Source organism: Erithacus rubecula (genome assembly GCF_903797595.1).
Source record: "Erithacus rubecula genome assembly, chromosome: 1".
Taxonomy (NCBI): Eukaryota; Metazoa; Chordata; class Aves; order Passeriformes; family Muscicapidae; genus Erithacus; species Erithacus rubecula.
The window spans coordinates 28,406,575-28,433,019 of record NC_136658.1 but is presented as its reverse complement, the minus strand read 5'-3'; the positions used below and the strand labels follow the sequence as shown (position 1 = coordinate 28,433,019).

The following is a 26,445-nucleotide window of genomic DNA, read 5'->3' as shown; positions in this document are numbered from 1 at the left end:
ACTCCCTGGGCTTCCAGACTGCCTCACCACAGGGATAACCAGACCTCCCCCAGCTGCCATGGCTTGACAGGAAAGCTCAGAGCAAACCACAGACTCACCTGACATTGATGCCAATGTCAAAGACCTTGTAAGCCTTGGGGTCCCCACAGCCCTCTGGGATGGTGTGCACATGGAGCATGAAGGGAGCCTCCTCCTGCGTGGGCTGCACGTTGTACCTCAGGCTTGTCTAGGGGACAGCCAGCAGCTCTGTGTGAGCATGGGTGTGCCTGCCCAACGTGGGAGACAGGGGACCCTCTCCCCTCCCAGCCTCCCACTTCTCACAGCTTCTCCACACTGCAGAGCCTTCCCTCCTTCCCTCCCACTCTCTCTTCCACATTCCTCTACTCTTTTCATCCTCTTCCCTTTTCTCACAGCCTTCCACCTCTCCCCTCTCTCCCGTTCTTTACTCTTCTCTTCCTCAATGGAAGGACTCAATGATGTCAGGGTTTTTTCCAGCCTGGATGCAATGATTCCTATGATCCTGCCCTCTCCCTGGCCCTGCCTGGCCAGGGAATCCCCTGCCAGGTGCCAGCTGTTGCCATCAGCCTCACCTGCAGGTAGACGCATCCTTCACCAGACACCTCCACGCTGTACTCCCCTGGCACCTGGGGAAGGGGCACGCGCTGCAGCAGCAGCCGGTTGCTGGGATCCACCTGGAAGTCTTGCTGGAAATCCCCTCCAGACTGCAGGGCCACTCTGGAAGCTGCCCCACTCCTGGCATAGGTGACAGCTCCATACAGGGACAAGGCTTGCAGAGCCACCACTGTGTCCTGGAAGAGATGAGTCCCAGCACCCAGGGGATGCAGTCAGCCTCTCCACAGCCTGTCCTCCCACAGCCTGCCCTTTCTGTCAGCTGGCACCCTCCCCTCCATCCTTCACTTTCTGCAGTCTGAGTTAAGAAGAAAAAACCCACAGAAAGAGCAGCTTCAGCACATATCCCTTCCCAGGGGCACTACTTGACATAAACCGTCTAAAACTTCTCAAGCACTTGGCAGCCATGGTAGGTGCTGCAGGATCCAGTGCAGGGCTCCAGTTCCAACCTTCCTGACAAGATTTCCTGTGCTCCAAGCCGGCTCTCTGACATGTGCCATCTTCTGACCTCAGTGCGTGCAGTGGGCAGAGGGAAGCAGCTCACCTGGGTGGAGGAGAAGCCTCCATTGGGATTCTGCTGACTGCTGATCCACTTGGCAATCAGGGATGCAGAGGACAGCTCCTCCTGGGCAGGGGCTGGCTGCGAGGTGAGGTGAGCCAGGAGCACATAGGATGTCATCTCCACTTCTGCAGAGGGAGCCCGGGAGCGATGGTGCGGGAGATCGGCCTCGGGCTCCTTCCCAGGCCGCTGCCAGTGAACAGAGCCATCTGCACAGGAGCACGACAGAGACAGCAGCAATTGCTGCTATTGCACACTGCAAGGCACCTCTCCCCCTGCTGCTGCTCCAGCCGGCAGCGCGGAGCCTGCAGGAAGAGTCTGTCACGCAGGGTGGATTGGGAAGGGTCAGGTTTGCACATTTTGCAGGTTTACAATGAGCATGAGACTGCTGAGCCTCAGGCCTAAGCACCACTTTCACTGGGACATTCATGGACTTGGGCACTGCAGGGAACCAGAGACCCAAGGAGGATGCCACTCCTTCCCTCTGTGAGCAGAGATGCCAGGGGCTGGCAGAGGCAAACCCTGTGAGGCCAGATGGCTCAAGGAATGTGACCAGGGCTTACCAGTCACCTGCAGGTGGGGAAGGCAAAAGGTGTAGGGGATATTCCCTTCACAGTTCCACTACCCACCGCTTGGCCAAACCCTCTGTCCAGCCTGACTTTGGCAGATTAGTTCCAAGTGATGACAGGATTTTCCCTGACCACTCAGAACTTGTGCTGTGGCCTCCAAGATGTCCTGTGTGCTCATTTTCTCTCTCAGCACACCCATCTCTTCTCTGACTGACATGCATTGTGCTCTGTGTTGAGCCCGAGCCTTGGAGCAGGAATGTCCCTGAGCATTGCTCAGCCTGTGCTCAGCAGGTGTGGAGAGAGGAGGGGGCTGAGGAGAGGTGGGAGCAGAGCCACCCAAGGGCTCAGCACCAAGGGGATGGTCCCTGGTGCTTCCTGGGGAGCTCCCTCAGAGCAGAGAAGGACTGCGCCCTGAGAGGGACTTCCCAAAAGAGTAATCCCTTTGCACAAGTCTTCCCTCTCCTTCCACCTTTCCCTACCCACAGAGGCCAGTGCCTGCAGCCACTGCCCCACCAGCAAAATCCATTCTACCAAGGGCAGGTGTAAGGCTGGGGAAAGCCACATCCCACCAGGAGCACTCACCCTTTCTCACAGCTTCCTTTTCAAGTGAGTCAAGCAATGCCTTGCGCTTCTCCCTGTTCCCTGCCAGGGCAAAGGCGTATGCCAGCAGTGCCTTGGTGTACACATGGTTTTCTTTCTGATTTGCTGCTGTTTCCAGGCAGAACAGAGCATTCCTCACCACTGAATACTGGGGAGACCAAGTCAGTGATTAGAAGGGTAGGAAGAAGTGAGGCTTTTGCCTTACTAAAAGCACATCATCCTCCTGAACTTTGAGGAGGGGACTGCCAGAAGGAGGTCTAGAAACAAGTAGGGTATAATGTCTCCCAGATATAGCAAAAATGGCAATTCTTATATCACAGAGCTCAACAACCAAGTCATTTTTCCAATTTGGAGCAAATTATGGTCAATACTGTGTTGCCACAAACTGGCACTGCACGTCTGACTCGAGTTAGGATGCACAAACATACAGTCACAGGCAGTGGAATCTCCAGCAATGCGATGGTGATGTAGGCTGTCAGTGTCACCTCGTTGTCCACTCCACCCTGCAAGGAAACACAAAGGCAGATGCTGACCTTGCCTTGCTTCATATCTTCAGTGTTTTCTCCTACTCCAGCAGGAGCAATGCTCTATTCTGCATTGCAGACTTTTAGTTTGTCTCTTCCTCTTGTAGATGTGAAGCTATCACCAATATGGCTCCCTCCCCAGTGTTTGCCATTGGCATGGGAATATCCCATCTCCCTGTGTACTGAAGAAACTCAACTGGCCTGACTTATGGCCTCACAATGAAACAACCAGGCAGACTTGTTACCTTCATAGCATTGTTCAGGAGTGTCCCAGAACTCTGGAAACAGCCATTCTCCTTCTGTTTGTAGGCCAGCCAGTGCAAAGCATCCTGGATGTGCTTCTCCTCTATGAAGATGTGATGCCGGGCCTGGGCAAAGGACTTGAGGACAAAGGCTGTGAGCCTGAAAGGGAGAAAAAGAAAGGGCCTGAGCAGGCCTGTTGCCCATTTCAATTGACAGGGCCTATGGGCACTTCATCAATAATAGGCAAGAAGGCCTGGGGAACTGTGGGCCAGTTAGTCAGACCTTATGTATATTATACCCTCACCTCAAAAAATCCTGTCAAAAAACTACTTTCCACTTTGATTTTTGTCTCTCATTTTGTCTCTCACTTGGCTCAAAAACCCCATGACCTCTTTGTGTTGAGGCTACAGTTTAAAGGACAATGATTGTTGATCTGTCTTTGAAAAAAACTCTTTGAAAAATATAGGCAACTGCATGCCAATTAGCTAAATATGCATAACAGAAGTACTCAAAATTACAAGGAATAATAATTAAATCCCCACAAGCTCATGGTCTGCTGATAGAACTCTTAAACTGCAAATCCATGTTTCATGGGTTTCCCAGAACTCCCCTAGAATTTCAAAGTAAAGCAGAAAATGTTAAAAAAGTTTTGTTAAGAGTTGTTGCAAGCAGTTTTGGAAAAGAAGCAGGCATGTGCTAAGCCAACATGCTGTCAAAAGCCAATTACCATTTTAGAAACTAAAAGCAAACTGAGGGTGATGAATTCTTCCATTATTATCCCCACATAAAATTGAAAGCACATGACAATGATATACAGGGGCAAGTCAAAACTTTTCAATAAGTCAAAAGGGCAACACACGTGCTCCTCCAGCCTGTCTTTGCTTAGTAGCCTACAAACACTGGAAAGAAAACATTCAGCACTGCTCTTGGATTCTCAACTTTTCCTCATATGTTTCCATATGGAACCACTATTTCCAGCAGACTTCTCAGCAGATGCTAGTCTAGAACTGCCACTGCAACTCTTCAGCCTTCTTCAGTCAGGATGTCAAATGCCCACTCCCTTCTTCCTCAATTTATCTCTGTTTCCTTTTAGTCTGTGACGGTCCTCTGAGCTACTGGTGGGAGGAAGCACTTCAGCCATATAGGTGGCTGATGTAGCCTATTTATTCAGAAGGAAGCAGCATAGGGGCCACACCAACTCTGGAAAACCTGCTGGTCTACAACAGCATTTCCTATTTACTGTCAGGCAGCATTTATTATAAATGTGTGGGTGAGAAAGAGGAGCATATTGGAGAGGGATAGGTGGCACTGAAATCTCACCAGGTATTCCCTGGTTGGCCATAACGTTGTCCAAAGGTACTGTAAGAGCCATCTTGATGCTTGTAGTTCAGCTGTCTCTGATAACCTGCAATGGAAAGATAAGGCAAGATTCAGGTACAAGAAAAAGATTCAGAGGCAAGACAGAGTCTGCTGAGGGATGGGGAAATAGAAAAATAGCTCTATCAGCAAAAGCAAATGCAAATGAAAGAGGCATAGGTCAATCCTATCCTAACCAATATGAAGTGCTGGTACATCCCCACCTCCATGCATTGCTTGTCATGCATGAGGAAAAGCAGCACCTGCCTTTCTTTAGAAGGATGGCAGGATCTATAAATGACAATGGATGAATCACTGTAGCAGTGGCAACTCTGCACTGCATTGCCATCCCATGTGTAAAGTGCTTGCAATGATCAGGTACAGTCATGCTTAAACTACAGAAAATAAGGAAAAAGCAGCAAAGGGCCCCCTCAGGCATACAGCAGAGACCATCTGTATTTGAGGGAAGACCTCTTTCAACACCTGGCCAGCATCTGACAGACCCACTCCAGGCAGGATCTAGAAGAAAGCCAAAGCAGAAGCACAAGCCATGTGCCAGCTCACCGCTCACTAAGTATCCAACAGCCTTGGATTTGATCTCCTCATTCAGCTGCTCTGTCTTGTTCAGATAGTCCAGGACGTAGATGTTGGGGGCAAACAGGACCATGTTCTGCTCCCCACAGCCAAAGGGCATCTGGAGGAGCTGATGCAGGTTCTGCATGGCAGTGCCCATGATGTCACCTGAGGAGCAGGAGACACCACAGGGATGTTAGCAATATTTAGGGCTGGCTATCAGAATCAGAGGAAGGTACTGAATGACAAATGCAGGAAATATCAGAGTAGAACAAAAGATAATCTGGATTGATAAAGATCCTGGAACAAAACATAGAATAGCAGAGAAAAAAACCAAGGGAAATGAAAGAAAGGTTAGGGCATTGTGAGAAGACTGAGAAAAAGGGCTTGCAGAAAAGGAAAGGGAATAGCACAAACAGAAGTGAAAGTTATCAGGACAGAAGAGATTAAAGACAATAATGAGGTGTGCTAGAAACCAGGAGAAAAAGCTGTGAGGTAGGAGGTCTACACAAGGAGTCAGAAACAGCACATGGTTCTTCTGTCTGGCTGTTAACTCACCCAGCACTGAGAAATATGCTCTGCCTGAGTCTTGTACCACATTTTTAGGTAGCAACAGGGAAAACTCCTCTTTCACAGGCACTCCTGAGAAAGAAACAAGACCAAAACAGCTTTAGTGCAGTTCAAAGAAATCGCTAATAGAACAGAAGGGGGACTCAATGAAACAACAGGAACTCTTCCTATTAGAAATGCCCTGATTTCAGTTACTTCATATTTCCCTGGATGTAACACAATCTCTGCATGAAACCACTCCCAGCCACTTTTAGGCACTGCAGATCATGTGTCTACAGCTTCCTCCTGAGTGTGCAGGAAAACAAGAGCACTTGTAACTCCAGTGCCAGAACTAAAGAGAGCAGGGATGCAAGTATCCATGCTAAATCCATCCTAGCTCATACCCTGATGCTTAGGCAGGATGGTCTATTCTTTAGGACTTTCTCCTGTCTTGTATCTCAAACTCTCTACCAATGGGGCATGTTTTGACAACCCAAAATGTCAGAGTACATGGAATATGATAGAGGCAGGCCTCCAACATCCCACCTATCAAACCACACAGGAACAAATAGAGAGTGTGCAAAGAGTGGGCTTTACCTTTCACACAGAGCACAGAATTCTGGGTTGTTTCCTTCTCAAGTCCTTCAGGCTTGGATGAGATGAAGGAAAACAAAAGAAGTTAGCAATTAGTGAGACAGGAAATATAGACAGGAATCCTCACAAGGACAGAGGGATGTGTAAAAAGAAAAGTGATGGAATGGAAGAAGGAGAAACAGTCACAAACATTCCCTGAAATACAGTGCTCTGAAATAATTTAAGCAAATAAAAGAAATGCGATCCTAAGTGACTGTTGTTATATGTGGAAGGACAAAAAAAGGAGAGGAGAACACTGCAGGACCATCAAATGGATGACTTGCAACTATGGGACACAGTGAAAGACACTTAACATCTTTGTGGCAAAGGGACTGCAGCATTACAGAGAGCTGTGCTGAAGAAAAGTCTGCAGTGCTATTTATTGTAATGCTGCAGATGTTTTAGGGAAAAAATTGTGTATGTTAACCATTGAAAGGAAGGATGTAGTACACTGTAATATCTGGTGACACTACTGATAGCACATGGTGGGCAAACATTAGGGGATTTTATGATACAGAAGAAAGCTCAGAACATAGAACTTAAGTGCCAGATTACCACCCTCAGTATATAATAAACTAAAAATCTCCTATAAAGGCTATCCACTACCACCACATAGGATTTCCTTGTGCTCTACATCACATCAGCTACTCTTCCTGCCACAGGAAATGGGTAGGCTGTAAAATTTCAACATGTTTTCATATGTAGTTTAAGGGGATTTTTCTACAGTCATCAAATTCCCATAGATGCTTGTGAATCCCTTACCTTTCTCCTAGTGCCAGCCTATGTTACCAAACCATAATTGCAAAACACTCAGCTTAAGAGGCAGTTTGCTTGGCCACTCAGTTAGCTGAGAGGCACCATGTGCTGACTGGCACATTTACTGAGGGTGTGTCAAAAGAAGGAGAGAGGCTGTAAAGGCAGTGTATTGAAATAGCAGGTGACAGATGGGAGGATGGATTGCAGTAGGAGTCCTGTTACAGCAGAAGACAGGGAAAGTTTATAGTACCACAAGGCACATCATTAAGCTGAAGTCTTTATGTAGCCCTGTAAAAGTACAGAGATGATATACGACCATCATATTGCCATGCTGCAGAGTGATCCCATAAAATCAGGGACCAGACCAGGATAGAAGGGATCTCATAAGATCACCTGGTCCAACCTTTAAAAATAAAGGGAGCTAGATGAGATTATCTAGCATCCCATCCAGTTGTATCACTGTGATACAAGCTAAAGGCCATAGGAAAGCTCAGTCCTCCCTTCCCACAGCCCACGTACCTCCACCAGCAGTTGTCTGATGACCGTGTCCTTCCGCCCTTTCTCAGGGCTCTCCACAATGTGGTTCCCACAGGGCTGCTGGTTCTGCAGGGCCTCAGTGGTCACTGAGAACTCCACCTGCCCTGGAGGAAACAGGGGTCACTCAGCCCTGCCAGCCAGAGCCGGGAAATGGGATTCACTGCTACTTTCAGGAGTTTCAACTTGCAGGCACATGGATGGAGATTTCTGTCACAGCTGGGCCCTGCTTTCCCACAAAAAACAAGCTCTCTACAGGAGCTGTGCTGTCATTGAAAGGTGACTATTTTGGGGACTGTTTTACAGAGCCTAGGATACCACAGCGCTGAGTGTGACCAGCCCACTGCTGTTCAGCACATTGCTGCCCTGCATGCACACCACAGCTGCTACCACACAAACAGTGGAAAAAATGTGTGAAGATCCCATGGGGAAGACATCTAATCTCAATGTGAAATGGAACTAACAGAACATCTCTGCTGGCCAGCAACATCTCTGGCCTCAGGAGATGCTGTCCAAGGGCTATAAGGCTTGATGGTACTGCATCTGATGCCAGACACACATGGACCCTATAAATCCCTCAGTCTTTGCCTCCCACATTCAACTGAAGTGCTTCCCAGGAAAATGTGTTGCTCTAATATCCAATACTGAACAGGGAAAACAGCACAAAGAAATCCTTACTGCAGTTTCCAACACCCTGAGACCTTTACCTAGAGATTTGGGAGTCACCAGCCAAGCCACGGTTTTCCTCACATTCTCACAGAGACAATGAGATTCTTCCTCCTTTTCCACCAGTGTAGCCTGGAAATGAGTAGATGGAGCCAGAGCCACACTGACCTGCCAGTTGTAGAGAGAGGTGCAATTAAGAAAAGGTGATCATGAGAGACAGCTATGGCTTCCTAGCTCCCTATTTGCTCAGTAGCAAAGGAGCAGGGAACTGGAGTTGTGGGCTCTGCTTTTGGAGTATATAGGAGAAATAATATAAAATATCAGGGGCAAAGGGTCTAGGGCTAATGAGAGGTAAGGTAAGAAGGCTAGGTGAAGGCAAGGGGTGCACAAGAAGGCACACAGCTACAGAGAATAATTTAAACCTCCCTTACCCTGATGCAGGCAGGCAGGTAGTTGAAAACGGTGGCTTTCAGCGTGAAGGACTCCCCCCGCACTACAGAGTAGGGCATGGTCAGCTCCACAAAGAAGGGCTGGAAGGCTCTGAGGGATGCTGTTGGGGACAGCCCAAAGCCTGTGTCTGCTGAAGTGCAGAACGCATTGGCTTTCCACTCAGTGATGGTGTCAGGGATGGTCACTTCTAGATCAGCTTTCCCCTCAGAGCTGGTAAAGCACAGACAGCAAGGACAGAGGGATCAATTTTACAGCATTTTGGTGACTACCTGTACCCCTTTTGTCCTACTGAACAGCATTTGCTCTGTGAATGATGGGGCATAGCACATTTGCTACTGTAGGACCACTCCACATTTTCTTGTAGTCCACTCTTTGGATAAACCTAACTATGGCTGAAAGTAATTTCATCTCAGAGGATTGCCAAATGGTTTCTACAAACAATGAAGGACAAACACTTTGGGATTCATGTTTTCACCTTATAAACCCAGTTTTATTAAAAAGGAATGAGCAAAGTACTCACCTTATAGGTACTAAACTCCAAATCCAGGTTTCTGGGAAATATTTTCGGACTGTCTCTGTCACCTCTTCAAAAGTGCCTGACTGCACAGTAAATCTCTCTGCTGCAATGTCTGAATGTGGTGAGATGAAAAAGAAATCAACTATTGATAATTCCAAACAGGCAAGACCTATATCAGCATCATGCTTCAGTCTGAGAAAGTGTCAATCAGAAGCAGATGCTTGTGGCAGTAGTGAGCTATAGTACCAAGAGCAGTGGAGTTTCAGGGCCAGGGCTTATTGGCAAAAAGAGCTAGCCTTCCATTATCTTCTGCTGGTCTCCAGCAGACCTCAAAGTTTAGAAGCCAGCACTTTACAAGCTTTTTAAAAAAAAAAAAAAAAGGATTTAGAGCAAAAAAACCTATTTAGGACCTTCTATGCAAGCAGCCTTCATGTGATGTTCTTCTCCACCCTAATCAGGCCAACCAGCAATGGAACATCCCTCTGTTGAAGTGTAGGGTCACTTTTTTTTGTAGGGTCATTGTAACTCAGAGTACCAGCTTCCTATCAAAACTATTGCCTCCTCAAGAACTAGACTGAAAATGCTCAAAATAAAAACATGCAGCTGGAATATGGGAAGGGTAAAAAGAGCCACTTTGACTAAAATGAAGTTTTCATATACAAAACTTATTCCAAATAAAATATTCTGTGTTTGGGATGAAATTTGTTTAAACATTTTGTTTTACTTTACTTTTCAATAACTGGAATGGGGTAGGTGGGACTCGTTTTGCTAGGCTTCCACAAATAGAAAAAGAAATGCATCCAAACAGAAAAAGAATAAAAGTTCTTAAGGAAATTCTAATTTTTGTCATCTTTACTTTGACTAATTGAATTTTTGCATTTGGATAACAATTGAGTATTCATACTAACTGTGCAAAAGGCATATCCAGAGCCTGAGAAGGTCTCAGGGACAGGTGAAAGGTGTTATCACAGCTATATCACATTGCTTCTGCAAAAGTGGCAGGCAGCTTGCTTGTGTTTTTCTATTGTGGTAGTTCAGTCTTCTTACTGCTGCTTATTTCAGTTTAAAATAATTAAAAGGCACCTATCCTGCATCTTAGCAACTTCTGCCAGAAGCTGAAATTTTTTTCAAACTGGACACATACAAAAGGAAAACTCTCTGAATCAGCTATCTAGCTAGAGTAACTTATAATTTCTAAAATATTTTCCTTAGTGTGAGACTGAAGGATGATAGGGCCTATTCTGTCCCCCAGACTGTTACAGTGTAAGAGTTGAGATAGTTCTTAAAAATAAGATAATAGGACGGGTCCATTTCAGACTGGACTTCTACCATATATGTCTTACCATAGACTTCCAAAAAGTCTAGCAACTCATCACTGAAAAATTTATCACCTACTTCATGGTTTTGACCATACATAAGACTGGCTGAGTCAATAAGAACAGCTTGAAAATGGTATTGGAGACTCTGTAAGCAGTAATCTAGGAATAGAAGTCTACTGTAAAAGCCTAATGAACAGAGAATTTATCAGCAGGATAATATCCTCTGCTCTGCCAGTCTTTGAGCACTGTCTGGTTCTGCTGATTTCTTATGTGGAGTTACCCAAGTTGTTTGTAGACATACACAACCCGTTCAGAAGCTGAAATCAGTACTGTTTCCAAGGTTTCAATTCACACCCCCAGCTCTTCTTTAAGAATTCATCCCAAAGTACAAACAGGATCTCTGTTCAGAGCAGAAGCAAAAACAAAACCGAGTTCCTTTACCATGTGATCTCATTGAGCTCATGGATGCTGCAACCATGGGTGCAGGTGCTCCTAAGCCAGCTGATTGACGGGCAGCATACATGTGATTACTCGGGCTGCAAAACTGAGGTTTCCTCACGTTGGTATTTGTGAAAACCTTTAAACCCATTTCCTATGGGAGAAAAATCAAGCATGTTTTTTTATTACTGAATTCCGTTGAGGTTTACACAGCAGACTTAACATTGGCATTTTACAGCCTCAAAATGGAGAAGTTGTTACTGTGTGTGGATTGGACCTTGAGATGATCCCCTGATCCTTGGGTCTGAGTGCCTGGGTGCCTCAGAGAGACCAAATGATATATCCCCCCTTTTTCTTGGTCACAGGTTCCTGTCCAATTTCAGTGTAGGCATCAGGATTATCCAGGAAGTAGAGATACAGTTTTCTCTCTGGAATTAAATGTCTTTGGCTACAATGCCACTCAAGGACATATTGATTTATTCGAGGCAACTATAATGGCATGGGATCATTTACCAACAATTAGAACCTCACTTTAAGTCAACCTCAAAAATTTTCCTCTAAGAAAATTTTGAGGCTGATCCCTTTTACACCATGTGTGAAGCATATCTGGAAAGACAAGTAAAGCTTATGACCCTCACTGAATATGCCTCTGGATAAAAAGCAGTGACAGATCCTTCAGATTCACAAACCCTTAACCCTTTTTAAGTTTCATGCCACAGAAGGCTTAAGGATTCTCAATCATTCTCCCACTCCACTCCCTAACCAGGCCGGGGGGGCTATACCTTTAGGATGCTGTAAGTGTCCTCTTCATCCACCCCTGTTACTGGAACATAGGTGATCCCATCCTGAACTATTGGCTCCACAGTTATACAATTCCACTGGGGCTCCTCCAAGTGTACATTTGAATGCACATAGCCATGGAATTTCTTCACTGGAAGTAAGTCATACACCTTGGCAGAAAGACAGACAGTATTTGGAATTTTAGTGTCCATTGTTATGAAACACAACTGAGGGAGTTGGATGCAAGCATCGCAACAGTCACATCACCAGCACACATATCCACGTTGCCATGGTCCTTCCTGTGCTGAAAGCAATAAGTGTTTGGGAATCAAAAAAGGGATCAAAATTTGGAGATGCTGCCTCTTTTTTTATGCTCTCCATGTTACTCTGGTTATTATGGTTCAAATAAAAACTTACATATATCATATTACATACATCAAGTAAAAAAATTACATTGGCCAAACCATCTGTAATACTTTGTCCCTTCTGTTTGGCAAAAGGAAACTAAATTCTTTGACACTTCTAGATGCTACCCCAAGAAAATTAATCTATGCATGAGGAGAATAACTGAAAAATTATCATTGAACACACAACAGTATTAGGGTCTGGCCAAGACAAGCAGGCCCCTTAAATAGGCCTTCTAATTGCCATCCCTAAAATCACACAGAAACAACTGCTGCCCAGTTCTCATCTTTTTGCCCACTGGAGGAAGATGAGAAGCAGCACAGGGGAGCTTCCCTGTGTCAGCTCTGACAAGAGGGACTGTTCCCTGTTTCCTCTCCAGACCTGGCTGCTCTTGCTCCAACCAGGCTCCAACTTGTTCCACAGACCAAGAACTTACAGAGGTGGGTGACAGGTCAGCTTCTGGCTTCATGAGGAGAACACTCTTGTCCACAGCACGCACAGCACAGAGGGAGTTTGGGGAGGCTTGGAACTGCAAGTGAGCATCCGAGGAAGGCAGACCTTCCGAGGGGGAGAAGCTTAAGCCCACCTGTAACCACAGGAAAAGTTATGTCACAGACACCCTACTCTCACAGGACTTTTCCTTCCAGTGAGTGCATTCAGTTCTAACTTTACAAGGTCCCCATACACATGCAGACTTCTCTCTACACTTCCTCTGGGTAACTGTTCCTTTCTAGCAGTCCCAGGGAAATCAGCATCAAGAATTCTTGCTCACAGAATTTTTTAAGGTGGTTTTGGGTTTTGTGGTCATTGTGAATGTGATGAGGCAATCCCACATAGGAGCTAGATGTGATCAGATGAGCATGTCCTTGAACTAGGAGCAGTCACTGTACCGTACCCAGAAACTGTAAGTGGAGAGAAAACCAGCTTGCAAAGACCTTGCTCTTGTTCTTTTTTTTTTAGCCAAGACTATCTGCAGGATCAGCAGCTTTTGCCAGTTGCTAAAGGGGATTTTATCAGTGTAGCCCTTGCTAGCACTTTTTTCCAGCAGTTGATCTCTTCCAGGTTAGCACAAGCCAGTAAGCAGTGAAGCTACCTACAACAATTAATACGTGGCTTGTCCGGTGTTAGTATATCTAAATAAATTAGCTTAACCAGGCTAAATCTAAATAAGTTAGCTTGTACACACTGCAGTTTCGTGGTTGCTCCCTCAGGAAGTGGACACTTACCTTATTGTTGAAGCATAATTCTGTGTTGAACTTGGCAGAATCAGCAATCACCTCCCCACTGGGGACTGTGGTGTAGACAAGCACTTGGGCCACTGGAGCAATATCAGCTTGTACAGACAGCTGTAGTGAGAAGACACCATTGTCTAGCAAATAAAACAAGGGTAAAAAGTTAAGGTGCAAAAAACTCTCTCTTGGAGCAGCCAAAATTCTAGGTTTGACTTTATGCTGAACTTTATCCTAGCCATTATGAAATTCTAGGCATCCAAGTGGGATGAATTGGTGCTCACAGAGATGTGTAAGTTTCCCTGTCTGACTGAAAAGGCCTGTTTTCCAGTGCATAAGTATGCTGAATTTTGCTTCAGCTTCTAAAGACAGACTGTCAGATGTATCTCTGAGAAGTACTGGAGCCCCAGAAAATGCAGTGTCAGGAGAAAGACAGTGACACAAGGGATTAGACCAAATCTCTGAAAAGCCTAAACGCAGAGAAAATAAAGGCCAAACTCTTCCCAGATCTTAGAGGATATGAAGATGTCGATTCCCACAGTTACATGGAAGCAGAATATGTTTGCCACAGCTGTCTAGCTCCCCATAAGAGTGACAATTCGGTGGGGGAGAGGAACTCACCACTTTCCTGGTCCAAATCCAGAATGTGAGTGCCTCCTTGCTGAATGTTTCCTTTGGCCATCACCTGAATGAAAGGAGAAACTTTGCTGTGATTGTGGTTTTGCATTAGCCAAACCTGAAGGTGAGGGATCCTACAAGGAGAGCAGCTGAGCTGTATGTCTGCTGCTCACATCCAGCTCTCAGTAGCAGAATCCCTGTGCTCACTCAGAGAGCACAGGGACATCCTTACTTATTTACTCCCCGTTCAGACCCTCCTTTTTGTTTCTAAAGGACATGTGAAGGATGACAAGAAAGTTTTTAAAGACTTCTGCCATAAACTACAGCTAACATTTCTAGTACCCCAATAACTGCCAGTGACAACTTCACTGTAGGGCAGGTGCAAACTTACCAGGTAGTAAAAGGTGATTTTCTTCTGCTCTCCTACAGCCTTTGGAGTAAGGATGTAATGCACCCGGATCTCTGTGGAGGAGCCACAGCTTAGTGGCTTGGACTTGGGCTCAATTTTGAGGAAGCTCTTACTGGGAGAGTAAAAGCGCTTCAGATGGAGATAACTTTCTCCATAATATGGAACAATCCATGAACGTTCATAGCAGTAGGTGTTTTTTTTATGAACTGCCTGGAAAATGAGAAAATGCACACATAAATCCTCAAATACAGGTGGACAAACTGGAGATAAAAATTCATGGCCGAATATTAAAGTTTTAGTATTTTTTGGGGGTACTGAAGTAACAAGGAAATCTACAAAATGAAAAAAAAAAAAAAAAAACCAAAGCAAAACAAAACAAAAACCAAACAAACCCCCCCCCACCCCCCCAAAAAAAAAAAGTGCAAAAAAACAAACAAAAACCCCAACACGTGAGTTTGGAAAGTGCAAGATAGGATCGTGGTATCTTTAGCAAATCATTGAGAATGATCTCACTCCCAGAAAAGATGGAGTTCATGCCAAACAAGCTGAATCTTATCAGATTTTTGTTTACTAACAGTGCCACTCTAAGGGCCTTTTACACTAATGCCTTGCCCTCTCTAATATTCTAGTTAAGTCTAAAGGGGAAAAAAGCCAATTTTCATTTCTTTCCTTATCATCAGCACTGAAGAAGGGATAGTGCTGTTCAGTTCAGATATTACCAGTGCCAAGAACAAGCTACAGATCCTAGAGGAAAGAAATACAATCTTCAACTAATAATTCAAAACCTAAACTGAATAGAAGTTTAGGAGCTGAGAGAGTCTAGGTCCTCTTAAAAATGAGAGCAAGGGGAATATATTTCCCATTTAGAAGGGTGCTATTTCAGCATTTGATGTGCCTCACGTGCCCTTTTTTCTTATCTTTCTCATTATACTTGGGAATTCTTGACTTTTCTTTATCCTGCAAAAATCTGAAAACTTCAAGTGTCTAGTAGTATCTTCTGGAAAATTTTTAATACTTTTAGTCTGTGACAAGGGAATTGTACGGAGAAGAGCAAATATAATCCTAAACATAAATATTCTCCCCTACTCCATATTACAATATATGTATATTACACAACAACTTGCATTTCCCACTAACAAAAAGATGCTCAGCAGCACCTGTTCATCCCAGACAAATTCCACAACAAACCAAACCAAAGCAAAAACAAATGGACAAACAAAAATCCCCCAATCCCTCCCAAAAAACCCCAGGAACTGTGTTAATAATTTGAAAACCTAAATTAAACTCTGACGTGCACATGGGAGATAGACCCACCCTTGACTAGCTAGGGCTGGTGATCCCTTGGAACAGAATAGACTATTCTGATCTCTTGATGTTTCTTCTAACTCTCTATTGCATTTGCCAAGCAGAAATCAAATATTTACAAGATAAGTGCAATTGTGACCTGCAGCCTCAGCCTGCTGTATGACTGTTTCCACCAAACTGGTGTCAAGATTCACACAAACAACAAGGAACAATAATCTGACTACTTTTGCATATATATTAGAAACTTTTGAGCTCCTCCAGCCCTGTGCGGGACCTCATTACCTTCTCTACCCAAAGGACTTACCCTAATTCCAACATTTTCCAGGGCCAATGAGGAAGTGTTTAGTACAAACTCTGCCATGCCCTCTTCATTTGTTGTATAGTTTTGCTCCTCTCCTCCTTGAACAGAAATTCTCACAGTTTCACTGGCAATTGGAGCATTGGACCCATCCACTAGTTTCACCTGGAGGAGCAAAACCAGTACAGTTTAGAAGGAGAGGGATGGCTGCCCATGTCAGACAAGGAAGGCTCAACAGCACTTTACATGTATCACTTTCAGAGACAGCTGCACACTTTCTGAATACTTTTTCTCTGCCTCTTTCTTATCTCTGCCTCTGGGTCAGAGGAGTGGATATGGAGAATAACATGCACTCACACGCCTGAGGCCTCCAATTAAATGGGTGACTGTAGAAGGAAAATGTTAGTGGACTGGAGAGGCAGGAGCATAAGGACAGAATGAGGGCTGTGCTCTCAGCTGCTGTTCCCCAGTTTGAGAGCCTTCAGAGGAAAGGAGATTCACAGGGATTAGCAGCACTGAGGCCCAGCATCCTTGCAGAGCTGGGGCATATATCTGACCAGAAGGTTCAGGCACTCATGGCATTCCATTCTCATGGTTTCCCTACCTGCCCAAAGAAGGGGACTCCTTGCTTGTAGTAAGTGTCTGAAAGCTCAAATGTGACTTTGCTGATGGTGGCCGTGATCTCAGAGAAGCTTGTTCCAGTCAATTCCACTCCTGCAGAAAGAAGCATGAAGAACTAATTTGCCTCTGCTTGACCAGAATTCCTTTTATTCTAGCCAACCCTCCTTTGCTGGACAAACTCTTTTCTTGATGGTCCTGGACTAGAGGCAGGAAAACTCTAAAATTCCAGAAGGGCAAGAGTCTGCTTTTATCCCTCAATTCTTCTGGGCAGGCCCCTCTGCTGGCCTCTCCTGGGCCCATTACATGGCTCTGTCATCCAGATGATCCATACCTGTATCCTCCTCTTTAATTTTAGCCTCCACATTGAGCTTATTTTTATAACCACGTCTCTTGAGCTGGAATAGTTTGGTTTTTACCACTTCAGAAATGCAGCCATAGATGTCTGTCTGTTGGAGGAAAACAAACAAGACCATTATATTCTCATTTATACAATGCTTATTCAACCTAATGAATCCATCACTGTGTGTTGCTCTGAGCTGAAAGAGAAGCCCGTAACCTCACAGATAATCTAAGTCTGTTGTTTTTATCAAAACTGGAAAAAGACATAAATAACTTAGCAAAAAGCATATTGAGGTAATTAGAGCAACATTAGAGCAAAAGAGTTTGCAAACTAGACAATTTTTGTGTATGTTTGTGAAGTTTGAAGCTGCCAACACTTGGTATGAGTGCATAGAGAATTAATCAAAGTATGAAACATAAGAAATGGTTCTCAGGCATCAGGCTTGTTAGAAAATAAAGCTGCTTACTTAAAATGTGTAAACATGAGTGATACATAAACCAAAGCCTGTGTATTTGTTGAAAGCAGATGACAGCTGGAAAAGTATTTCCAAAGCTTGCCACCTCTCTTCAGCAAATTCATGTACAAGTCAAGTCTCCACAGAAGAGAAGCCTGGAACAGAGGCTAGCACCACAGTACTTCTATTTTCTTTTGACATGGGTAACAACAGTACTGGCAGAGGTAGCTGTGGTATCACGTGGCTCATGCTGTAGCAGAGCCCAGGGGACCACAAGAACATCTTCTATATGCTTTCTTCTCCACAGTATTTCCTCAATTGCTATTACTCCAACTTCTGCCAATTAACCCAGTATTGTTGCACCTGTCTGTGCCCCAAATACCTTTCAGTTTTCAGCTGTCACCAATTAAAAGGTGAAGGAAGTGGGGGGGGTTTCTATCTGTCTTAACCACTGCTGCAAAACCCATATTTCTTTCCTTTTTGCTCAAAATGCATCAGCCTCTCTCTGGGTTTCTGCTACCTTCCTTCTTCTAACACCAGCTTCTGTCCTCATACACTGTCTCCAGTGTAAGCCAACCCCAATTCTGTTCTCATTGTTCGTGGCTTTTCTATCTCACTTTGCTCTTATAGTCTCTACACTCCATCTGACCTTTCTGTTATTTCTTTCAACTCTTAATTCTCCATTAAGTTCTGGCCTTTACCCACATTGCTCTTACTACTCAGACCTTCCCCCTGATCCTACCTTTCACATTTCATCTTGCACCCAATCTTCTCTCATCCTCCAGCCATCCTTAAAATACATGGATTTTCACAGAATCATAGAATGGTTTTGGTTGGAATGGGGCTTAAAGACCATCTAAGTTCCAATTCCCCTGCCATAGAAAGGGCCATCTCCAAACAGACCGAGTTGCTCAAAGCCCCATCCAGCCTGGCCTTGAACACTTCCAGGGATGGGGCATCCACAGCTTCTCTGGGCAGCCTGTGCCAGTGCCTCACCACACATTAACTCTGTTTGTACACACTCAGAGCCAGCCTGTGCCTACAAGGCATGCTCAATAACACCTTCTCCAATCACTACACCCACCAGAGTAGCCCTGACTCACCTGACCAGAGAACTCCTCACAGACTGCTCTAGCCTCTTCACCATAGCAAGATGAGGCTGAGTGTTCATACTCCCGGCAGACACGGAAGCTCACGAGACCAGGAACAGGCTTCCCAAACGTGTATCTACAAGCAGGGAGGATCGGAAGGAAAACAGAGGCATTGGGAATGTAAGAGGGATGTAGAAAAATTACAGGCTCATCCCCACTGATGCCAGCATTCTTCCCTAGAGCTGCCTCCAGGATACATAGGGTCATCGTAGGAAGTAAAAAGCAGAAAGGAATCTGGTACCATATGATAATACTGGTTTTGTTGAGAGCCCCTCTCAGCCTGGAGAGCATATTGCAAGCATCTACCCAACCACTCAAATGTGATAGAACTGGTTTATGTTTGTATAAGCACTGGGTCTTTGCTCTCACTCTTCAGCCCAAGCCATGGCTCTCCCTAGAGGGTCTATAGTACACTGCAAGATGGAATCCAGTGAGGTGGCCCAAAGGAAAGAGGACAGCTGCATCCCTTAGGGTTTTAATCTCCAAGATAAGCAGGAGATACAGTTAAAACATCATTCCTGGGTAAACTGAATTAAAGACCTCACCCCTAGCTGTGTAGCTGGTGTGAAATCCTCAATGACTTTAAAAATATGCAAAAAACACTCTCCCAAAAAAAAGAAAAAAAACAAAAAAAAGCCCAAACAAACAAAAAAAAAAAAAACAACCAAAAAAAAAACCAACGAAAAAACAAACAAACAAACAAACAAAATAGATCCAAAAATATGTCTCTATATATAATACACAGTGTATCAAACAGTAACTGTTGAATTTGGCTAATAGTAGACATAGTCTGCTTAGTCCAGGGACCCCAAAAGGATTCAGAAATAATAAAGTCTAATCTCTCAGTCTCTCAACTGAACTTTGATCAGCAATTCAAGAAAACACTGAAACCAAGAACTTGAAAGAATGATACTCACAGTCCACAAACTGTCACCTTCAGCTCCTCATCAAGAATGCTGATCATCTTGGGCATTTTCACTGTCACTTCAAATTTTGGCAGCACTGCAGCAGAACCAAAGTAAAACAGTCTATGTGATAGGGAATAACATCAGAATGACACATGAAGGCACTCAGAGGCTGTTCTTACAAATTACCTAAAAACATTTTACATCTAAATGGTCAGATTTTAGAGTCTTCTGTCACTTGCTCATCCCACTGAAGTCATTGAAAACCCCTCAGCCAAGCATTGTGCCAGGTAAGAAGACAAGATTATTATACTAGCTATCAAAATACAGCAACTTCATAGGTAACACATGGGTTATCAGTCCCACAGCAGTAGGATACAGTAAAACAGAGAAATAAATCAGTAGAAGTGTCCCACAAATATGCAAACTGCAGCCTGATCTCTGCATTTTCAAAGCATGTAGATCTTATCCATGTTCAAAACAGGAAGACACCCTGGCTTCTCCAGTGATACAGCACAGGGTGACATCCCATCTACACTCAGGTGCAAGAGGATAAGTGGATGGTGATGGTCTTGGGAGAACTAGGAGGGGATTCAGGTCACAGGACAGAGCACAGTCTTGTAACTGTGCAAGTTGAGGTCAAAGCACTTCAAGACTCATCTGCCAGGACACATCCCTGCTGCATGAGCCAGGTCATGTCAAACCATGTAACAAGGGCTGCAGCTGGCTTGCTGGGGTGGGAAGATATGCTGGTTGTGATTATGTGCTGGTGTGTACTGGGATACCATTTTTTGAGCCGAGTGGATGGAACTTGCATAGAGGCGAGAGCAGCAAAGGGAGGTTAAGGCACTACAGCATCACACAAGCTATGAGCTTAGCTTTTGGGGCAGAAGAGGCAAGATCTTCATTTACAGCCTAGACTCAGACTTATGGTGTGACACTTGACAGGTATGCTGCCAACTGGAGATGGGGCTGTGGTATAAAAGGAGGAAAGGCTTGTAGCTGTCAGCACAGACTGATCACACTTTGCTCCTCCTGATAGGAGCTTCACTGAGGTGGGTATTCTGAAGAGCTGCACTCCATGGTCTGGGGCTTAGGGAGGAGTGGAGAGAGGTCATTCAAGTCCTTGAGTCTTCTCCTCCTAAAGAGATGATTCTTAGGAGATGAAGGACACAGAAACAAATTTCCAGTGATGCTGGACATCCTGGTCAGATCTGCTATGTTTAATTCAGATTTTATGTCCCATGGGACTAGCTGTTAGGAACTTGAAATTGCAGTGATAGTTACCATACTCCTCCACAGAGAAAGGATGCCGAACTGTCTTCCCAGAGGCCTTCTCTACCACCACTGTGTAGGTCCCTTGGAGAGGTTCAGAGGTGAGGTTGAAGAACAGCTGTATAAATCCCATCTCTAACTCTACATTTGTCCACTGGTACAGGCGATTTTTCTTTGGGTCCTATAGATAATGTGATCACAAGGAAATTGTGAGAACAATGAGAGTCTGCAATGAGGTCTAGCAAAAGCAGTGAAGGGAGGGACAGCCCCTGTGTTTCAGGAGGCTGCAGGCCGGTAGTGGAGGGCACTAGGCACTAGCAGAGTTTTAGGGGAACTACACATCAGGATGACAGAGGAGCTGTAACCTGGGCCCAGGTACATGGTAGCCCCATAAGAGTTAAAATTCTGTATAGTTGAATTAATGTAATAGACCAGCTTAATACAAAAAATAAACAAGAATCATCTCGAGGCAACTGTTTATTCTGCCCAGACTGAGGTGCAATAGATGTGAATGTGAATTAAATGATTGTACATACCTCCATATACACCAGTGGAATCTAGAAAAAGAAGAAAGGAAGCAGAATGTTAAGAAAGAGTGCAAGCAACATAGTCAAATGACCAGGGGTCTGACCACATTTAAGGGTAAAAGCTAATCATCCAACGGGGTAAAGAAAAACGTTTCTGGTATGGATCATCAGAACATTTTGGAAGTGAGAAGAAGGGGACAATCCTTTGTCTCAGGCACAAAAAGCAGCCAAAATTATTAATTACTAACTCTGGATGGTCTGCAGTGCTAATAAGAACAGGTGCACACTATGGTAATGGCAGATTGCTCATTGTTTATACCAGCACTGCCCATTTGCAGTTTGTCAAACCTTTCCAAGAATGCAGAAGGCAGCCTTGTGCAGAAATTTGACAACAGATCCTGTTAAAAAGATCTGAGGTGACCCAGAATTTTCACAGTTATCTCAGTGTACTGAGAGCCCTCCCCAATAGAGACTATTTTTCCTCCCTTTACCCACATTTGACTTAAGGCTCAATAAGTTGAAAAACAAGTATCATGCTTACCATTTCATTCACAGGTCGGAACTCTTCATCCAGAGAAACAATTCTGAATAGGACTGATGGAGAAAGTCAGTGAGGTTCCACAGTGCAATCAGTAACCAGAAAAATCAGTTGCAAAAACAAATAGTACAACAGACAACAGGGCTGCTCTCTTGTAAAGAAATTTCATTTACTAGAATACTAGGTCATGCTAGGAGGGTACCCATCTACTATGGGTACACAAATAAGAGGATGTTAAGGGCAAATCCATGGCAGTGTGAACATCTTACTGATCATGGGCATCAGAATCTCATTAATCAGGACCAAAGTTAAATTTAAATTGCCTTTGGTCTACTTTGCAATGAGGCATTTTTATACCAGAATTCACGTGGGTCTCATAATTTTGTTATAACTAGACTGACTTCCTAAGAAGGATGAATGCAAGCAAATTACTTCAGCACTTGGCTGCAAGTTTGTGTTGGCTCTGGATGGAGAGAGAATTCAGTACATCTTTTAGGACATTTGTTTTTATCCAGGCCAAATTTAGGAGATCACTGGCCCAGAAGAAATAAATAGCTTACATAATTCTTTCTGTCTTCATTGAGCAAAATCAGCTGCTGCTTTGGAAATGATTTCATGTCTTAGTCTGAGTTTTGGCCCTCTTCTCTCTCTATAGCATAAACATCCAGTCTTTCTCAGATTTTAATACAGAGTGCCTAACTGCATGGACCACAACAACAGAGCCCACAGTGAGAGAGGGAGAGTATGCAGGTGTCCCAGATATACATGCACCTTAAGATTCTCCAAATTTTCCCTATATGGAGCAATAAAACAAGTCTCAGCCACGAGGCTGCAATTCTGACCCCCATTGAAAGCAACCAATATCTGGCCAGAACAAGCCAACAGTTTGAATACAAATGTTTGTTCCAAATACAAATCTCTCCACACCCTTCCAGGTACCTGTCTGTCCAGGCTTGTAGATGGGTTTGTCTGTCTGGATGAAGACCAAGCTCTCAGAGTTCTGGACTGCCACTAACTTGCGGCTGCTGAACTGCAGCGTGTCCCCTCTCACTGTCACAGTGAGAAACATGTCTGGTAATGGGATTCTTGATTTTGGAAGCTGGAAAGTAAGAAGGAAACTAGGTAACAGACCATCTTTAAAGGCTTCCTAAACCAAACTAGCCTTCATGAAATAAGAGATCTAATGTAATCCTGAGGGATTCAACACAGAGGTGAGAGGAACTATAATCAGGAACAAGAGACTGATTTTTATTTGTCCCATATTCCTACCCATTCCTCCTGCTGTGCAGTGATTGTGCAAGTACTGAGCAGCAAATGAACTCCTAGCTCTAACATCCAATTTTTAAAAAATTCTCACTGCCCTAACCAAACCTTTCCAGCCTTTTCCTTTTGACATTCACAAGCAGAGTGAAATAGTCTGACTTCTCTTTCAGGTTATGTCCCTAGTCCTCACAGAATACTTTCTTTTCCAAAACAGACATGCCAGACATCTATACCTCTCTTTCACAAGTGGCCAAGTCAATCTTCAGCCTACAACTGACATACCAAGACAAAAATGCCAACCTTTTCAGTGTCCTGAAGACCAATTCCTCGCTCTTTAGGCCAAAGACATAATCTAGGCTCTGAGCTAAATGATAAGGTTTCCTAGTTGCCTACAACTTGTTATAGTCTCTGGGACTTCCAATTACATTAAATTATAAATTTCCTGCTTTGCTCTCTTATTTTCAGATACAGGCAATCACACCTCTATGTTCTTACATTAATTCAGTATATACCAGGTGAAAAGCATCTGACGTCCAAAAGCTCTACCACAATTCGAAGGCACTCAAGTGACAAATTGAGGATGTTGAAGGATGATGTGGAAAGCCATTTTCACCAAACAGCCATCAGAAGTGTCAGTATACTAAACCCACTTTCTTCTCCTTTCCTAGAAAGGGGATGGCTTTCTAGGATTCAGCATCTCACAGTCATTTAGCATATTAAGGAGATCTCAGAAGTAAGAGGGTGTTGAGCATGGACACGAACACACCAAGCCAAGGGGCAAGTGAATATCTACAGCGTTACTCTGGTCATGACTTCTCAGTGCCTTTACATTTTACACCTAGCACAAAGGATCATCCCACAAGGATGAGATACTCACAGAGAAAGGGATGCAGGTGAACACATCTTTCTCTGACACCACATCATCAATCAAGCTCCTGTTCTCCCCAAGGTACTCAAGTGTGGCACTCAGTGTCACAGACTCGTTCAGGTGGGTCAGCTGAACACAGACTTTCTCTTGAGAATCCGTGTGTATCAGAAAGGGCACTAGCACCATGTACTGCCTAGGAACAAGGAAGAATGATAGGTCAGAGAAGGAGGAACAGGTAACAGAAGTTGTGGATAAAAAAACAAATAAACCAATCTGATGACTACAGCTTTCGCTGCACAGGGAGAAGGGTGCATTTTCTAAGAGTGCAACAAGATTTCCAGGACATCTGTAGGAGCAGGGGAAAGCAGAGAGGCCGGTCTCAAATGTAAAATACCAGAGAAAATCCTCCACACAAACATCTGGAAAAGATATGTTTTTCTAGGTTCTAGCCCAACAGCAGCACTTCTTCCTGGGATCTTGAATAACGGCAGGGAGGAACTCAATTGTCACCTTTGCTAGACACTGTTAGTAGCATTCAGGAGCCACACAAATGCCAGTACCCAGCAAATAAATTCCACTGGCTACACACTGAAAAGCATCTGTAGCATCTCTCATTCCTCGCACAGATTCAAAACTGCCACAGTGTGGTGCCAGATCTTAAGCAAAAACACATTTCAGGTTTTCAGGGAAGCAAGCCCCACTGTCTCAGCTCAACAGGGGATCCCTGCTCAGCCCTGCACAGCCTCTGGGAATCAAGCCTGATCCACCTAATGCTAACCGTGCTCCCATTTTTGTGGATGAGGACTGGCCTCCAGTGGGCATACTCAGAGCAGCGAGCAGATGGGAGAAGAGCCCTCAATACTACAGCAGTAAGGCAAGGCATTCCCTTTAGCAGTAGCAGAGGCTCTGGCACCTTTTTGCCCATTAGCTGGTCTGCAGGAATCAAGCTCTGGGCCCTCAGATCCCATTGTCTGTTTCCCCCACGTTTGATGAAAGCACTACAGCACAGCCTTGCTCAGAAATTCCCCTGCACCCTGTGTTGCTCTGCCATGGGTGAGGTGCCTTGTGCTTTGCAGAGGAGGAAGAGACATTGCCAAAGAGCCAAACAAGAAAGTCTTTGGGATGTGAGGACCCTTCGTGTGCTGCTCCTACCACTCATGTACACACATGCACACAACACAAATGCCCTTCACATACACATGGGGCAAAAGAGGGTGAAGAAGGGAGGCACAATATACTCTCACAGACCTGGACAGTCACAGTCTTACAGTGTCACATTACCCTGGACAAGAAGGGAATTTTCATTCCATTGGCTGAGCTAAAAAATGTGAATTGAAAAACAAAGCCATTTCTGAGCATGCCAGAAGAGTTATTTGTTCTTTTCTTCTCATTATTGTCTAAAAAAACCACTTCCAACTCCTGGGCATTTGAACCTGGGAGTAGGACAGTCAACCCAAAATTAAACCTTTCATTGTCCTTTCAAAACAGTTTGTCTCTTAAGAAGATCTAATTGCACAAACATTTGTGAAAAGTTGTCTTGCAAAAGAACCAATTTTGTACATAAAATTTTGTTGAAACTCTGTTAATCCCCTGAAGTTTTACTCAGTTTCTCAGCTTGTTTTGCATCTCTCTCAAGCACTAGAGTTCCTGTTTATAGAAGGCACTTTAGCCAGCCCTGGTATCATTATACCTGGATAAAAAAAAATTAGTTAGAAGACAAGGGACAAAGAAATAGACACAGGAATACAGCCAAGGTCTCCTGCCTGCCCAGAGACCCCCCAGCATAGCTTACGGCTCTGTGATGGGTGAAGTGTCTCCTGGAAGGAAGAAGAGGAGGAGGAAGATGGTTGATTGGATAAGCAGCCTATTCTTCCCCATGGTACACAGCAGGACGTGGTGAGTCAAGCAGACACTCAGTGTGGTCCAGTGCTGCTTTTACTCCCCCTCTGCTCTCCCAGTCAACCCCTTTATACCCTCCTCTGCAAACAGCCCAGGGGCTGGAGGAGATAAGGGCTGGGGGCCAGGGCCCATCCGGAAACAGGGAGAGGCAGCAAGGAGGAGCTGGAACTAGCAGCTTCAAGTCTGGGCAGAAGGCCAGTGCTGGGGGAGAGAGGGAGGGGAGGGTTCCTGGCAGGCCAGGGCTGTGTCTCTGGGGCAGGACAGAGGCAATGGAAGAGGAAAGAAGGGCTAACAGCAGAGCATGAGGGGGAGGTCTTCATTTCTGAATGAAGAGCAGGGCTCTCTGTATGGAGCTGGACATAGCACAGGTCATGGAGGTTGCTGGAAGAGCAAGAGCTGTTTGATTCCCTTCAAACTGGGAGCAGGAGATTGAGCCAGGATTTGGGAAACAAGCATGGATGTGTCTAACTCCCATTAACAGGTTGTGAAAACAAGGAATGAAAACTCAAAAAACCTTCAATTTCCACCCACACTGTTCCCTTTTGCTCTCTGTTCCTGACCCCATCAAAGCTAATACCGGGAAAAGACGCCTGGAAATGCCCAGAAAGTCAAGTAATCTAAAATGATCCGGCCTTCACCCTGAC

The 26,445-nt window shown here is 44.7% G+C and overlaps 1 protein-coding gene across 1 annotated transcript in view; it reads right to left on the bottom strand.

The window, feature by feature from the left end:
* A2M (alpha-2-macroglobulin) overlaps positions 1–25,898 on the bottom strand; it is a 29,255-nt gene extending 3,357 nt beyond the window's left edge. Inside the window, exons 1-31 of the mRNA XM_079313776.1 lie at positions 25,695–25,898; positions 23,912–24,095; positions 22,711–22,870; positions 21,775–21,827; positions 21,243–21,263; positions 20,719–20,887; positions 19,444–19,528; positions 18,479–18,602; positions 16,913–17,027; positions 16,565–16,674; positions 15,967–16,125; positions 14,340–14,567; positions 13,952–14,015; positions 13,328–13,470; positions 12,538–12,687; positions 11,699–11,866; positions 10,920–11,070; positions 9,163–9,271; positions 8,624–8,852; positions 8,234–8,360; positions 7,512–7,633; positions 6,201–6,252; positions 5,613–5,696; positions 5,046–5,222; positions 4,446–4,530; positions 3,128–3,284; positions 2,787–2,861; positions 2,341–2,506; positions 1,175–1,398; positions 591–809; positions 99–226 (exon numbers count right to left, since the gene is read on the bottom strand). Of these exons, the coding sequence (XP_079169902.1) occupies positions 99–226; positions 591–809; positions 1,175–1,398; positions 2,341–2,506; positions 2,787–2,861; positions 3,128–3,284; positions 4,446–4,530; positions 5,046–5,222; positions 5,613–5,696; positions 6,201–6,252; positions 7,512–7,633; positions 8,234–8,360; positions 8,624–8,852; positions 9,163–9,271; positions 10,920–11,070; positions 11,699–11,866; positions 12,538–12,687; positions 13,328–13,470; positions 13,952–14,015; positions 14,340–14,567; positions 15,967–16,125; positions 16,565–16,674; positions 16,913–17,027; positions 18,479–18,602; positions 19,444–19,528; positions 20,719–20,887; positions 21,243–21,263; positions 21,775–21,827; positions 22,711–22,870; positions 23,912–24,095; positions 25,695–25,780 (4,124 nt within the window). The 5' untranslated portion in view covers positions 25,781–25,898. The remainder of the gene's footprint in view (positions 1–98; positions 227–590; positions 810–1,174; positions 1,399–2,340; positions 2,507–2,786; positions 2,862–3,127; positions 3,285–4,445; positions 4,531–5,045; positions 5,223–5,612; positions 5,697–6,200; positions 6,253–7,511; positions 7,634–8,233; positions 8,361–8,623; positions 8,853–9,162; positions 9,272–10,919; positions 11,071–11,698; positions 11,867–12,537; positions 12,688–13,327; positions 13,471–13,951; positions 14,016–14,339; positions 14,568–15,966; positions 16,126–16,564; positions 16,675–16,912; positions 17,028–18,478; positions 18,603–19,443; positions 19,529–20,718; positions 20,888–21,242; positions 21,264–21,774; positions 21,828–22,710; positions 22,871–23,911; positions 24,096–25,694) is intronic.
* Between the last annotated feature and the right edge of the window lie 547 nt (positions 25,899–26,445).